At 36.4% G+C, this 13,536-nt stretch overlaps 1 protein-coding gene across 17 annotated transcripts in view; it reads right to left on the bottom strand.

Annotated features, from left to right (window-relative positions):
- Cask (calcium/calmodulin dependent serine protein kinase) overlaps positions 1 to 13,536 on the bottom strand; it is a 363,381-nt gene that overhangs the window by 81,638 nt on the left and 268,207 nt on the right. For all 17 annotated transcript variants that reach the window (XM_074063735.1, XM_074063734.1, XM_074063740.1 and 14 more), the window contains 2 exons: positions 11,093 to 11,176; positions 1,584 to 1,683 (listed from right to left, as the gene is read on the bottom strand). In XM_074063735.1, the coding sequence (XP_073919836.1) occupies positions 1,584 to 1,683; positions 11,093 to 11,176 (184 nt within the window). The remainder of the gene's footprint in view (positions 1 to 1,583; positions 1,684 to 11,092; positions 11,177 to 13,536) is intronic.

Here is a 13,536-nt window from a genome sequence, read left to right as displayed (position 1 = left end):
AAGATGGTATAAGAAGTTTCATTTTTGTTTAAAAATCAAGTTCTATAATCAGAAACAATTTCAACCAAATCATTTAAAGATTATACTGAAAAAATGGGAAGATCAGGCAATAAAATATTTAATAGAAAATACATGTTTATAAATACAGATAATTCTTTCCTCTAAAGCAAAACCCACCTTTTCCCAGAAAAGAACACTTAAGAGCTCATTAAATTCTTGCTAGGCAGAGGTAAGTATTAATTAAGGGCCAATCCTGAAGATAGGGTCTATGAAGCCATCTGCAAGGACCATACTGGTCTGTAGGCCCATTTCTAAAGATGAAAGTGGTAGTAGAGATGCTGACCTCCAATCTCAAAGAGATAATTTATCCTAAATACATTCCAAATTGTGACTATATCATGTAGTTACAGCACAGCATAAAAACTACTCCTAGATCCACTCCATCTGAATAGAGTCAACTGTATGAGAAGAAGAGATAGCAGGGAGGGAGCAAATGTACTGGAAATTTAAAAAAAGGCAGAGACGAGAAATGGTAGAGAGCTTTGGGGACCATATGTATAAACACAACCATGGCCCTGCCTTCTGTGTGGTAAGGGCAGCACAAGCAGAAGACAGCAAAGCTTTCTCCTCATAGTCACTTCTCTAAGATTCCCATTTCTGAATATTTTTGGAAATTACCTCCACCCAAAAGAGGAAGTTTCATATCCCAATCGGTAAAAGTCAAAATGAGGAACTAGATACCCATTGGGACAGGAAACCTGATCCTGTCATTTTATACAAGGTGTAAGTACATACTAATTGGGAAGAAAGTCTGAGTATGTATATGTACATACATGTGTAAATAGAGGACAGAAGCATAAACAATGACATATGCCCCTGGTATATGTATGGTATATGGTGTATATGGTATATATACATACATATATACATATATGTATCCTATGGATTTTTAGCAAGTGATTCTTGGGAATCCTTCATGGTAAGGCAGAAATCTGAGTCCTTTGTGAAATGATTCTGTGAACACTAGCAGGTTTTTTCAGGAGTATCTATACACAATTCATCAAAACAAGAAGCTTTTCTAAGTTCTTCCTCCTCGAACACTTGTATACATGTGTCAGAGACTTTTATACAGAAAGAAGAACTTGATACTTGTTTGGAGATAAAACTCGCAGGACAAATTTATGTGAGAAGATTCAGTTCTGACTTAGCCTGACTGGCATGGGGAATGCCACACCCGAAGTTTCTGTTGAAGGGAAAAGGAAAACATAAAGTTCCAGGAAGACTGGCTATGGCATTGGGCTGGATGAAACACAAGATTGGGTTGTGAGCACAGAAAGGGGAAGAAGTATTGAGGTAAAAAGAGAAAGATGAAATGTGGTTTTGGAGCAGTAGAGAATGGCAACGTTGGTATTCAAATGAAAAGGAACAAGACACATGTAAGTAGGATTTAGTTGCTGACAAACTTCCTTAGAATCTGTTGGAAGATTTGACTAAATTTACAGAAAAAGTTTATTAAGAATGGAGGAGAAAGGAAGCAGATACTAAGTGGTTTACATAGGTGAGTGAATGAATTATCGATTTACCTGAGGAGGTAGGGTCTTCAGAGAAGTCTGGTAACTCTTCAGGGGGGTCCCCATAGAAAGAGTTGAATTTGTGACTTGACACAGCAGCTAGTACTGCACCCTATAGCAACGAGATGAAAAATACTATTAAAAGAGACAAGTAACACAAATATAAAAAGTTAATTAAATGGTTATTTATCCTAAGGATTATTCAGAAAGTCAAATATACAAGAGTTGTTGGCTAGAAGACAGGTAGCTTTTAAAATGACTTAGCATTTTTTTAGAAAATAAATTACACTTGCATATACCAGAATAACACCATTGGGAATCACAAAAGGGTATGAACTGATGACATCTTGAAATTAAACAGGTACTACCTAATGGAATATTCTGTAATCATTATAAAAAGATGCTGCAGAAGGATGGTTAATGAGTTAGAGAGATGTGTGATAAATTACATGAAAAACTGTTTTAAAACAATGTATAGTCTGGTCTCACTTTTGGAAAAAAGTTAATATAGATACAAAAGAGTAAGCATACACCAGATTTTTTTCTGTAGTACCAGAGTTTGAACTCAGGGCCTTGTGCATAGTCAGGTGCTCTACTGCTTGAGCCATGCCCCAGCCCCCAGAATGTTAATGGTATCATGTATCATTGGGTAGAAGGACTATGAGTTGTTTTTATTTTTAAAATCTTTTGTCCTCCTTTCTTTTTTAATAATGACTATGTGTTACTCTTGTATGTAAATTCTCAATTAGGCCACACATCAGAATCAACTACATGTGATTCTTTTAAGCCACATGCATAGTCTCCTTTGAGCCCTAGCTGGGAATTGCTACCATACTGAGTGCCTGACATCTCTTGGGACTGTTGAGTGGAAAAAGGATGGGAATTATTGTTTCAGTAAAAGGACTTCCAAGTCTGTTTGCTAACTCTTGCCCTATTCCAGCCACATGGAACTGCTTGAGTAAGTCATTAAACTTATCATCTGTAAATTGAGGATATTAAAATAGACATACTTTCCTTTACCTTAGGATTACCAAAAGTCATAATATACATGAAAGTGCTTTGCAAACTGTAGAACATTTTATAAGTGCAAATCATTAGTATCTATGAATATGAGTGTAACCCTTTGCTGTTCTACACAGGATTGCTCATTTAAGCAGTTTAAGTATCAAGTCCCCTCAGTTGTCTAGGTCTACAGTAGTCTTGCTCTAAGTTGTAAATATTGAACTATTGATTTTTTTGGTAAAGAAACATATATCTGTTATGTATGTAGGCATTTGTTAATAAACACATGAAAACATCAGCAGAAATACATTTTCACAAAGTTCACTTTTGGGAGCCTCATGTTAGGGTTTCTTTCTAAAAATATAAATTGAAAAGAAGACTCGAGAAAGTGAAGAATCAACACTGGGGGTGGTGGTACATGCCTGTAATACCAGCACTTGGGAGGCTGAGACAGGATGATTGCAAGCCTGGATACCTTATCTCAAAAAAGAAAGAAAGAAAAGAAAAGAAGGTGAAGAACAAAAACCACAAGCAATCTTGATTCTACCATTCTATACAACTTTCTAGATTTCCAGAAGTTCTGGGTTAATGTGAGAAGGTTCTTATGTAGAATTATCACAAACGCATTGAAAAAGAAACAGCAGTGAATGTTGAGTTCTTCTTTCTATAGAAGAATTTTGTTTCCCTTTACATATTATACATGTTCCCTAAAAGCTGGGTGGGAATAGAATTTTTATATATCAAATCATGTTTCCCTTACGCTGAAACCAAAATTTTAGAAGAAGTTTTATTTTTATTTTCAAATGAAGTTCAATTGAGTTTCTTAATGTTTTATATTTTAAGGGCCTGTGCTGGCTATCACTATAGTCAAAGATCTACAAATAAACACTTAAACCAATAAGGAAGCACGATTTAAAAGAGCCCCGAGAAGTAAATACTTTTGAAACAATAGTAGGAAGTTCCTAATTTGTCTGTCTTATGACTAGCAGTTTTGTTTATTTAGTTCTCTAAACTCAGTGACCACACATGGTCCAAATAGTCAATGCAAAGGTATTATGTAAAACAGCAAAGTAGTTCCAAAATAGTTCACAGAATCATAGAATTCTGTTAGGGTTTGAGAGTTAATCTTAGAGATGGCTCCTTCTAAGATGGAGCAGATGGGAAAGCTGAGATCTAGAGAGGCAGAGAAGCCTGTTAAGGTCACTGTCAACGTACAGACATAATCAAGGATACACAGAATTGAGGGCCACTGACTACTCTCCCCAGGTTTGGGTTTCTATTATACCAGGGGTCATCATTTTTTTTTTCTGTAAAGGGGCAGAGTAAACAGTTTAGGCTTTGAGGGCCATGTGGTCTCTTTTGTCAGTAGTCAGCTCCATACTGTACCATGAAAGCAGCAACAGACAAAATGTAAATGAATGTATGGTGCTGTGTTTTGACAAAACTTTAAAAACAACAAAAAAAAGGCAATAGGCTGGATTTGGCCCCCAGATAGTAGTTCATACTGCACTACTGCTGTTGTTGTGGGTACATGACAACTCTCCAAATTTTCTGGTTTATTAAACCTGTAACAAAGAAGTTTTCTATCAGCTTTAATTTAGAAGGTATACTTTAGTATGTTTTAAGGATGAAACATAGTAATTTTGAGTTACAACTATTTATAATGTGTTAAGATAAATAATATTCCCACTATAATTTTCTACTTTTAAAATTCTGGAAAACAGCATTCCTAACCCGCCTTTTCCTACTTATGCACAGTTCCAGAATGCAAGAGACTCATCAGTAAATTGGCGGAGCACGCAGGGTATACTTTTGCAAGTTGCAAAATCAATAAAAGAAAATTGTAGAAAGTTTTCAGAAACCTCCCTTGCTTTCTACATGTACAGAGAATAAGTGACTTTTGCCTCTTAATTGAATCATGTGGTTTCAACTCACCATTTTCTAAACGATAGCAATAAACTCTCCTCAAATAAGAATATTGCTTCTATTTATATAAAATTTCTTTGACATGCCTCAGGGAAATGTGCTTTTCCTGAGGGTAGAAATAATTCATGAAACAAGAGGGGAGACTTCTAGAACAAATTCCCTGCTGAGCCTTCCTTCTTCCCTAGCTAGACAATTCCTTCAGTAGCTGACACCAAGGTGAGAGTGCAGGTGGACCCCCTTACAAGCCCAGATTTTCCTGACAGACTAGATAACAGGTCTGTTTCATGCATCCCAATAGTGAATTTCAGAAAACATGATCTATGCATCTAGTCTTATGCTCAGCACTGTGTAGTTTATTAAAGGAAGTATTGTTTCTAGAGTTTTTTTAACTGAAGGATTGACATTCTAGAGCTTAGTATAAAATCTGAAATTAAAGGAGGAAGAAATCCAATACATAAAATATTTGGTAACTCAATGGGGGAAAATAAACCTTCCATCATCAATCACAGAGATGAGATAAAATAATGAAGAATAAAAAAGAAGTATGTGATAAGAATTTGAATCACACTCAAGGCTCCATAAACTTTGCTTATCTACAATTGCAAAGACAGTATGAGAAGGATGTTAAAGCTTTCTAATTATCCAAATAATTTTCTCATTAAAGATTTCTTGGGGATTAGGGTGTAGCTCAGTGGTAGAGCACTTGCCTAACATACACATGGGATCCTTGGTTCCATCCCCAGCACGGCAAAAAAAAAAAAAAAAGTTGTTTCTTACATCCTGATGAAGAAGTTAAGGACCAAATGAATGTGGAAAGCAACAATTTGCTTGAGCCTTGATACCATTATAACTAATAACCAGTAGTGAGCAAAGGCTCATAGGTAAATAAAAGCACTGCTTTATATATTGGCATAAAATCTTACAATTGGTTTAAATTTCTGCAAAAACTTTGAAGTGGACTGTGTTGAATCTATAGATGAATTTGGGAAGAACTGCCCCTTAATTGTACTGAGTCTTCTGATCCATAACTAACTCTCCATTTATTTAGATCTTCAATATTAGTTGACAGGCCTTGCACTTTGTTAAATGTATTTCTAAGTATTTAATTGTTTTTGATGCTATTCTGAATTGTTGTTTTTTAATTTCATTTTAAGACTGTTCTACCCTCCTACACTGCTGGTGGGAATGTAAACTACTACAACCACTCTGGGAAAAAATCTGGAGGCTACTTAAAAATCTAAACATTGATCTACCATATGATCCAGCAATACCACTCTTGGGGATATACCCAAAAGACTGTGACACAGGTTACTCCAGAGGCACCTGCACACCCATGTTTATTGCAGCACTATTCACAGTAACCAAGTTATAGAAACAGCCAAGATGCCCCACTACTGATGAATAGATTAAGAAAATGTGGTATTTATACACAATGGAATTTTAAGCAGCCATGAAGAAGAATGAAATGTTATCATTCGCACGTAAATTGATGGAATTGGAGAACATCATTCTGAGTGAGGTTAGCCTGGCCCAAAAGACCAAAAATCGTATGTTTTCCCTCATATGCGGGCATTAGATCAAGGGCAAACACAATAAGGGGATTGGACTTTGAGCACATGATAAAGCGAGAGCACACAAGGGAGGTATGAGGATAGGTAAGACACCCAAAAAACTAGATAGCATTTGTTGCCCTCACGCAGAGAAACTAAAGCAGATACTTTAAAGCAACTGAGGCCAATAGGAGAAGGGGACCAGGAACTAGAGAAAAGGTTAGTTCGAGAAGAATTAACTTAGAAGGTAACACACATGCACAGGAAATCAATGCGAGTCAACTGCCTGTATAGCTATCCTTATCTCAACTAGCAAAAACCCTTGTTCCTTCCTATTATTGCTTATACTCTCTCTACAACAAAATTAGAGATAAGGGCAGAATAGTTTCTGCCTGGTAGCAAGGGGTAAGGGAGTGGAGGTGGGGGGTGGGAAGGTAGGGGGGGTGGGGAGGTGTAAGGGAGGGGGCGGGTGGAAGGGGGGAGAAATGACCCAAACATTGTATGCACATATGAATAAAATAAAAATTAAAAAAAGACTGTTCATTACTCATATTAGAAATTTAATTCACTTTTATATACAATCTTGTATCCTGCACTTTGGTGCACTTGGTAGATTCCCTATGATTTTCTTTTATGGTGGTACTGGGGTTTGAACTCAGGGCCTCACGCTTGCTAGGCGGGCATTATACTCTTCCGTATGATTTTCTACATATGGAATCATGCTACCTGCAAACAAAGATAGTTTTACTTTCTTTCCAAATAGATGCCTTTTCTTTTCCTGCCTGAATATACTAGAGCCTGAGAATTTACATTTCTAACAAGTTCCCAGGTGATGCTGCTGCTGCTCTAGAGACCATGAAGTAGTCCCCACACATCTGTAGATTCAGTTACCAATGGTCAACCTCAGTAGGAAAACATTAAATGGAAAATTCCAGAAAGAGATACTTCATATGTTCTAAATAACTTTTATTATAATATACTGTTATGATTATTGTTTTTCATTATTAGATGTTACTGGTAGTCTCACTGTGACTAATTTATAAATGACTCTATCAGAGGTATGTATATATATATATATATATATATATATATATATATATATAGAGAGAGAGAGAGAGAGAGAGAGAGAGAGAGAGAGAGAGAGAGGGGCAAAAAGCAGAGCTCGGCACTATCTGTGGTTTCTGGCATCCTCTAGGGGTCTTAGAATGTGTCCCTAATGAATAAGGGAAGTGATTGGATAATATATAATGGGCAAAATACCAGAGGATAGCAATGGAAAAGAAGCAAACATTATAATATATTACAAGTTTAAGAGCCTCTCTTTCTGGATACTATGAGGGAAAATGATCAAAACTATGAGAAAAGACTAAGTATAATTACTTTGGAAGAACTACAAGAATAGAGATAATTCATTGAAACTGGTGTTTTATACATTTTTTTAAAAAAGCACCTAAAAAGCTCAGAAATAAAGTGAATGACTGGCAAAAAGATAAATTGGTATGGAATACTCATTCAGAAATTATGATTGTTTACAGAGTACCAAATCAAAAGTATTAACATTAAAATCATAATAGTATATTAACAATCACAAAGTAAGTAACATATAATATCTACGGATATCTTCTTCTTACTGCCTAGCATTGTTGTAAGTGCTGTAGCACACTGATCCATTAACTCCTGACAGCTCTAAGAGTTAGCTGTTATCATTATCTCATTTTATGGACAAAGCAATTGAGGCACAGAGAGTTTAGACAACATGTTCCAGATTAACAGCTGGGAAGGGTCAGAGCCAGGACTGACCCCAGGCAATGTAGCTCCAGAGGCCACTCTTTCTTCTAATGCTGTGCTCTTTCTCTCTCGCTCTTTTTTTTTTTTTTTTGCTGTCCATAATAATAAATTCACACTTGTGACCAAGTAATAAAAGTAATTTTCTACTGATTTCAGTATACTTCCTTTTTTTTTATTTTATTATTCATATGTGCATACAAGGCTTGGGTCATTTCTCCCCCCTGCCCCCACCCCCTCCCTTACCACCCACTCCGCCCCCTCCCTCTCCCCCCACCTCCTCAATACCCAGCAGAAGCTATTTTGCCCTTATTTCTAATTTTGTTGTAGAGAGAGTATAAGCAATAATAGGAAGGAACAAGGGTTTTTGCTGGTTGAGATAAGGATAGCTATACAGGGCATTGACTCACATTGATTTCCTGGTGCGTGGGTGTTACCTTCTAGGTTAATTCTTTTTGATCTAACCTTTTCTCTAGTACCTGTTCCCCTTTTCCTATTGGCCTCAGTTGCTTTAAGGTATCTGCTTTAGTTTCTCTGCGTTAAGGGCAACAAATGCTAGCTAGTTTTTTAGGTGTCTTACCTATCCTCACCCCTCCCTTGTGTGCTCTCGCTTTTATCTTGTGATCAAAGTCCAATCCCCTTGTTGTGTTTGCCCTTGATCTAATGTCCACATATGAGGGAGAACATACGATTTTTGGTCTTTTGGGCCAGGCTAACCTCACTCAGAATGATGTTCTCCAATTCCATCCATTTACCAGCGAATGATAACATTTCGTTCTTCTTCATGGCTGCATAAAGTGTACTTCCTTTTTAATCACTGCCAAGGGAGTCGTAAAAATGAGGCTGTTGCCCACTATTCGTGGAGCTTAAAAACCGTGTTTGGGTAGAAGGATGGGCACCTGGCTGTTCATTTGTGACAGTAAGCTGTGTGGTGGGCTCTGAAAGCCAAGGACGTTGCGATTTCTGTTCTAGAACCTCGCAGGAGAGGCAGAATGAAGAGAATGAGTTCCCAGAGGAGGGCAGGTGTGACATGTGTTAACCAGGTGGCTGACTACTCACAGGAATGCAACCTTACCAGAAGCTGAAAAAAACCCTCAAGAATGACACTGCTGATGTTCTTAATTCTAGGCTGTTTGGCAGGTCTTGAAACTTTAAATAGCCCTGCAAAGGGATGTGGTAAATCCACATGACCCCTCTGCTGTGACAGCTTGGCCCTGTCCAAATGAATCTTAGTCACTCCTTCGGCTATTTTCAGACCAAGTCTGATTTTGTGGCATTGGGAGAAGGACAGCATGTCTGTTGTGATGGGTGAGCCCGAGCCCTCTGGTGAAATGTCTGTACTCAGGAGATGGAAGGTTCGACCTTGCTTAGTACAAAGTTACATGAGGCCAAGGCAGTGTTAAGAGTTAAAAAGACTTAGGGAAGACTTAAGAAAGAAGTGCAATTAACAGTTTCTTTGGAGAGGAAACTAACTGTAAAAACAGCTTTCAAATTTCACAGCAATCAAATTTCACTTTGAGTGATAAGATTTAAAAAAAATTGTGTAGGCTATACTGGTTCAGGTGGGTATCAAGGCAAAGAAATAAGTCTTGAGAAACTCCTTTGGGCACCATCTCAATACTGGCATATCATTAATAATTACTTTTGTCAAAAATTTTAAGAAAGCAAATAGAGAGGAGCCAGTTTGAACTCCTGACTATAAAGACAACTAGGAGAAAGGCTTAAGTGGGAATACTCACCACCAGCAATGACATGTTAAAACTCCCCTTGTTCTATAGCAGCATTCACTGTTCAACAGAACTTTCTACAATGTTCCATATCAGTGCTGTCCAATAGGACAGCCACTAGCCGTGGTATTTGTTGAGAACTTGAGATGTGCTAGTGTGAGTGGGGAACTGACCCTTGAATTTTATTTAACTTGAATTAATTTAAATTTAAATAGTGGCTAGAAGGGATACCATGTTGGACATTTCAGCTTTACAGGATATTGTACTCTGATAGTTTCCCACAAACTCATATAAATCTAGAGTTGTATAAAACCAATCACAAACTTCAGGAGTTGAATAATAATAATAAATTAATAATATCATTGCAATTTATGACATAAATGAATATATGTAAGAAAAGTTTTATAGTTGGCAGGAGTCATGTGACTAAGGAGGACTATTATCCTATCAATCACTTAAAGAACAGAGTTAACATTTTCAGCATCAAAAGTAAGTCAAACATAATAATTTTAAGACCACACTATAATATTTTCCTGTTTCCCTGGGTGGGGTACTGTCCAATAGCATTTTCTCCCAGGACAGAAAAGCCTCCATTGTTTAATGTTGGTTTTTTCCCAGAACCTTTTGAAGTCTGATGGACTCACCCTATAGGGTAATTACCAGGTTTTTGTTTTAAAAAATGAGGGGGAGGACAGGGAGAGTGGTAAGAGAAAGAAAGATACATAGGAAGAAAAAAGAAAAGATTCAGGTGAGTTGATCTGAAAATATTTTCTAGTAGTTCAAGGTAGTGGGGGATTTTATTTACTGCTTTGTGATGGTTGTTTAATCCTACATCCAATGCTAATTCAGTGTTATTTCCATTGAACGAAACTCACATTTTAAAAAATTTAAATTTTATTATTATCATTATTTTTAATGAGTCTCACTACATAGCCCAGGCTGGCCTAGAACTTGTGATCCTTCTGCCTCAGCCTCCCAAGTGCTGGGATTATAGATGTAAACCACAACACCTGGCTAAACTCCTACTTTTGATCAAAATATTTAAGTTTGAGAAACCAATCTAGATTTATATTCAACAATAACAGATAACAATGTAACTACATTTCTACTATGAATTTTTTAACACACCATATATTTATTCAATCTTGTCCATTAAATTGAATAATTTTTTATTTTTAAAATTTATTTATTTTATTATTGTTTTTCTTTTATTCAGATGTGCATACAATGTTTGGGTCATTTCTCCCCTCATTCCACTCTCCCTCTACTATGAATTTTAAGGGCAAAACAAACCTAAAATACAATTTACCTTCCAGTTGTAAAAATCTGTTTTTGATTCATACTGAGATATTAACTTAAATGATTAAAAAAACCAAAAGCTTATTGAAGGGATGGTAATTTTTAGAAATGAGAATTTAGCTATAACAAAACCAATGGCCAACATGAGGGCATCTTTACGGGAATCAAAACAGAATAAAAACATTATCATGAAAATATATCTGATTGGCTTTTGTGGACTTCTTTAGTTTACCTTTAGTTTCCTCCTTGCATTGAACTTCCTCAGTTGTTCTACTGTTTCTGGAAGATGAATCTTGTAGGCATAACGATCCCGCTCCTGTAGAAGAAAGATAATGAGCAATATAACTATGTAAAAAAGTGAAGAAGCTTAATATAAAGCGATAAAGTCTAAATTCTGAAATGCAAAGCTTAGACTTAATTTGAGGAGATTGGAGATTTTATTCCATGATAATGGTAAGCATTCTGAAATGAGGGACATGAAGGTTAATTGATAGTAAAATAATATTTTATTTTCCGTAATAATGAAGGACTGCAATAATAGATCATCTAATTTTTCAGATATATGGCTATGTGGCTAAAATAATCATAATTATTGTGGAGGTGTGAGGCTACTTTTGACATGATTTTTGTTAGGAAAAAACATCATTTGCAAAACGAGCTCCACAACTGATTCAGTATCCAGTATTGTCAGGAATAACTGCACTACAAAAAAAGTCACAAAATTTTCCAACTAGGACAAAGTTTTCAGGGATATCTGATTCAGCCACTTCTTCCATGTGGGATCGCCTTCAGTCCTAATGAATGATCATTCTGTTTGACCTTGCCCAGTAAGAGGTCATTATTTTATAGCAGCCCATTAGAATTTTAAGAAAGAGTAACTTAAAAAATATTCTTTCTCAGCCTGGGCCTACATATCACTTATTTAGGCCAGCTCTGTCTTCTGTGGCAACACAGAGCAAACGTACTACGTCTCCCATACAATAGTCCTTTAATTGTGAAATGGGGACTATGCTCCCACTAAAGCTTTTCTCTGAGATAATGTCCCCAGTTGCCTCTGCTATTACTCATGTATATTTCAACCTTGTTATTCATCTTATCATCCCTTTGGTTCTATTCTAATTTGTCAATGCATGTTGAAGATTTATATGCTATAAATACTCATTCATTTCATAAATATTTCTTGGGAGCCCATTTTGTGCCAGGCATTGTTATATATACAAGTAAAATCAACAAAGATACCAGTTCTTATGTAACTCATATTCTAGTCAGAGGTGAGAAAATACCAAAAAGGCACCAACTGAGCTAGGAAGACTGGGGCAAGCAGCCTGAAAGATGCGTGTCATGTCTGGATTCTAGAGCCACAAACAGGAACTGGAACTGATTTCTAAAACATTCCTTATTTAACAAAGTAAACACTTTCCCCCAAAGTGTACTGTATTACTGATAAGGAAATTGAGTCAAAAGTCAAGTGCTAAGATGACTATCTAGTGATGAGACAAAGAAAGCACATTTCATGTGATGCCTGTACCAGTTACACCAAATCCCTGGATAGGATGTATATGAGACCGGTACTCTAATCCTTGCACTATGGGGGCCCAATGGATTGGGCATAGAAAGTAACTACTTAAAGACTCTGAAAACTGGAGAAAAGAAGGTGGACTGAGTAGGTATCCCATGATTTGAAGGGGGATCTTATGATGATACTGCTGCAATTTTTTTCTTTGTCTCCTATAACATACCCCAGCCTGGGTGTGAGAACCCCCCCCCGCAACCTGCAAACTCCAAGGTCAAGAAGTGGAGACAAAATGAGCCCCAAGAAAAGCCCAATGAGAAGAGGCTGTCCGTGTCTTTAGGTTATATCAGTACCATCTAAAACTGTACTTCATAGCCTGGTTATGCCTTCCTCTCTCCAACATATTGGCACATTTACTACATCTCTAACCATGAATTCTATGTCTAGATAATCCCCTTTCCACTCACCATTCACTAATCTGAAGTGGACAGAGATAAGGACAAAGCCCAAAAGTATGTTAGATTTTTAAATAAAATTATGCTTTAATTATGACTTCTGATATTTTCTAAGTAGATGAAATCACAAGATTTAAAAAAGTCTGTTAAACTGTCTCTTACCAGAAAACAAGCAACAATAAAACTCTGAGGCATTATAAGTGAGGCAAGAATAAAATTAACATTTTTCTGGATTAAACAGTCTCTCCTGACACTAATAATAAATATAAATTCAGAAAAGTTTCTCTAGCAATGTTTCTTGCACTTTAATTAAATACATGATTCATAATCCTGAATACATATTTCATTGGTGGGTTGGTTGACTATTCCAAAATTCAAATTGATTAGCCTAATATAAATATTCTTTTCATCTTTTATTACAATCATTTTTTTTTATTTTTGGGTGCTGGGAATGCAACCTAGAGCCTTGCACATGCTAGGCAAGTGGTCTATCACTGAGCTACATCCCTAGCCCATTACCGTCAGTAAATTTTACACTCTATATATACTAAGACTATAAAACATTGAGAGGTACTCAATAACTTGTGAGGAAAGTCTAATCTTAGTTGCCCTACTTTTGTGGGAATGAATATTCATAGTAAGTATCATTAATTTGGGTAAAGGTATTAAACAGGTATAATTTAAAAATTATAAACACACTCATATTAC

This window comes from Castor canadensis, chromosome X (genome assembly GCF_047511655.1).
Source record: "Castor canadensis chromosome X, mCasCan1.hap1v2, whole genome shotgun sequence".
NCBI classification, from domain to species: Eukaryota; Metazoa; Chordata; class Mammalia; order Rodentia; family Castoridae; genus Castor; species Castor canadensis.
Note: the sequence above shows the minus strand (reverse complement) of the source record. Positions and strands in the feature narration are given on the sequence as shown.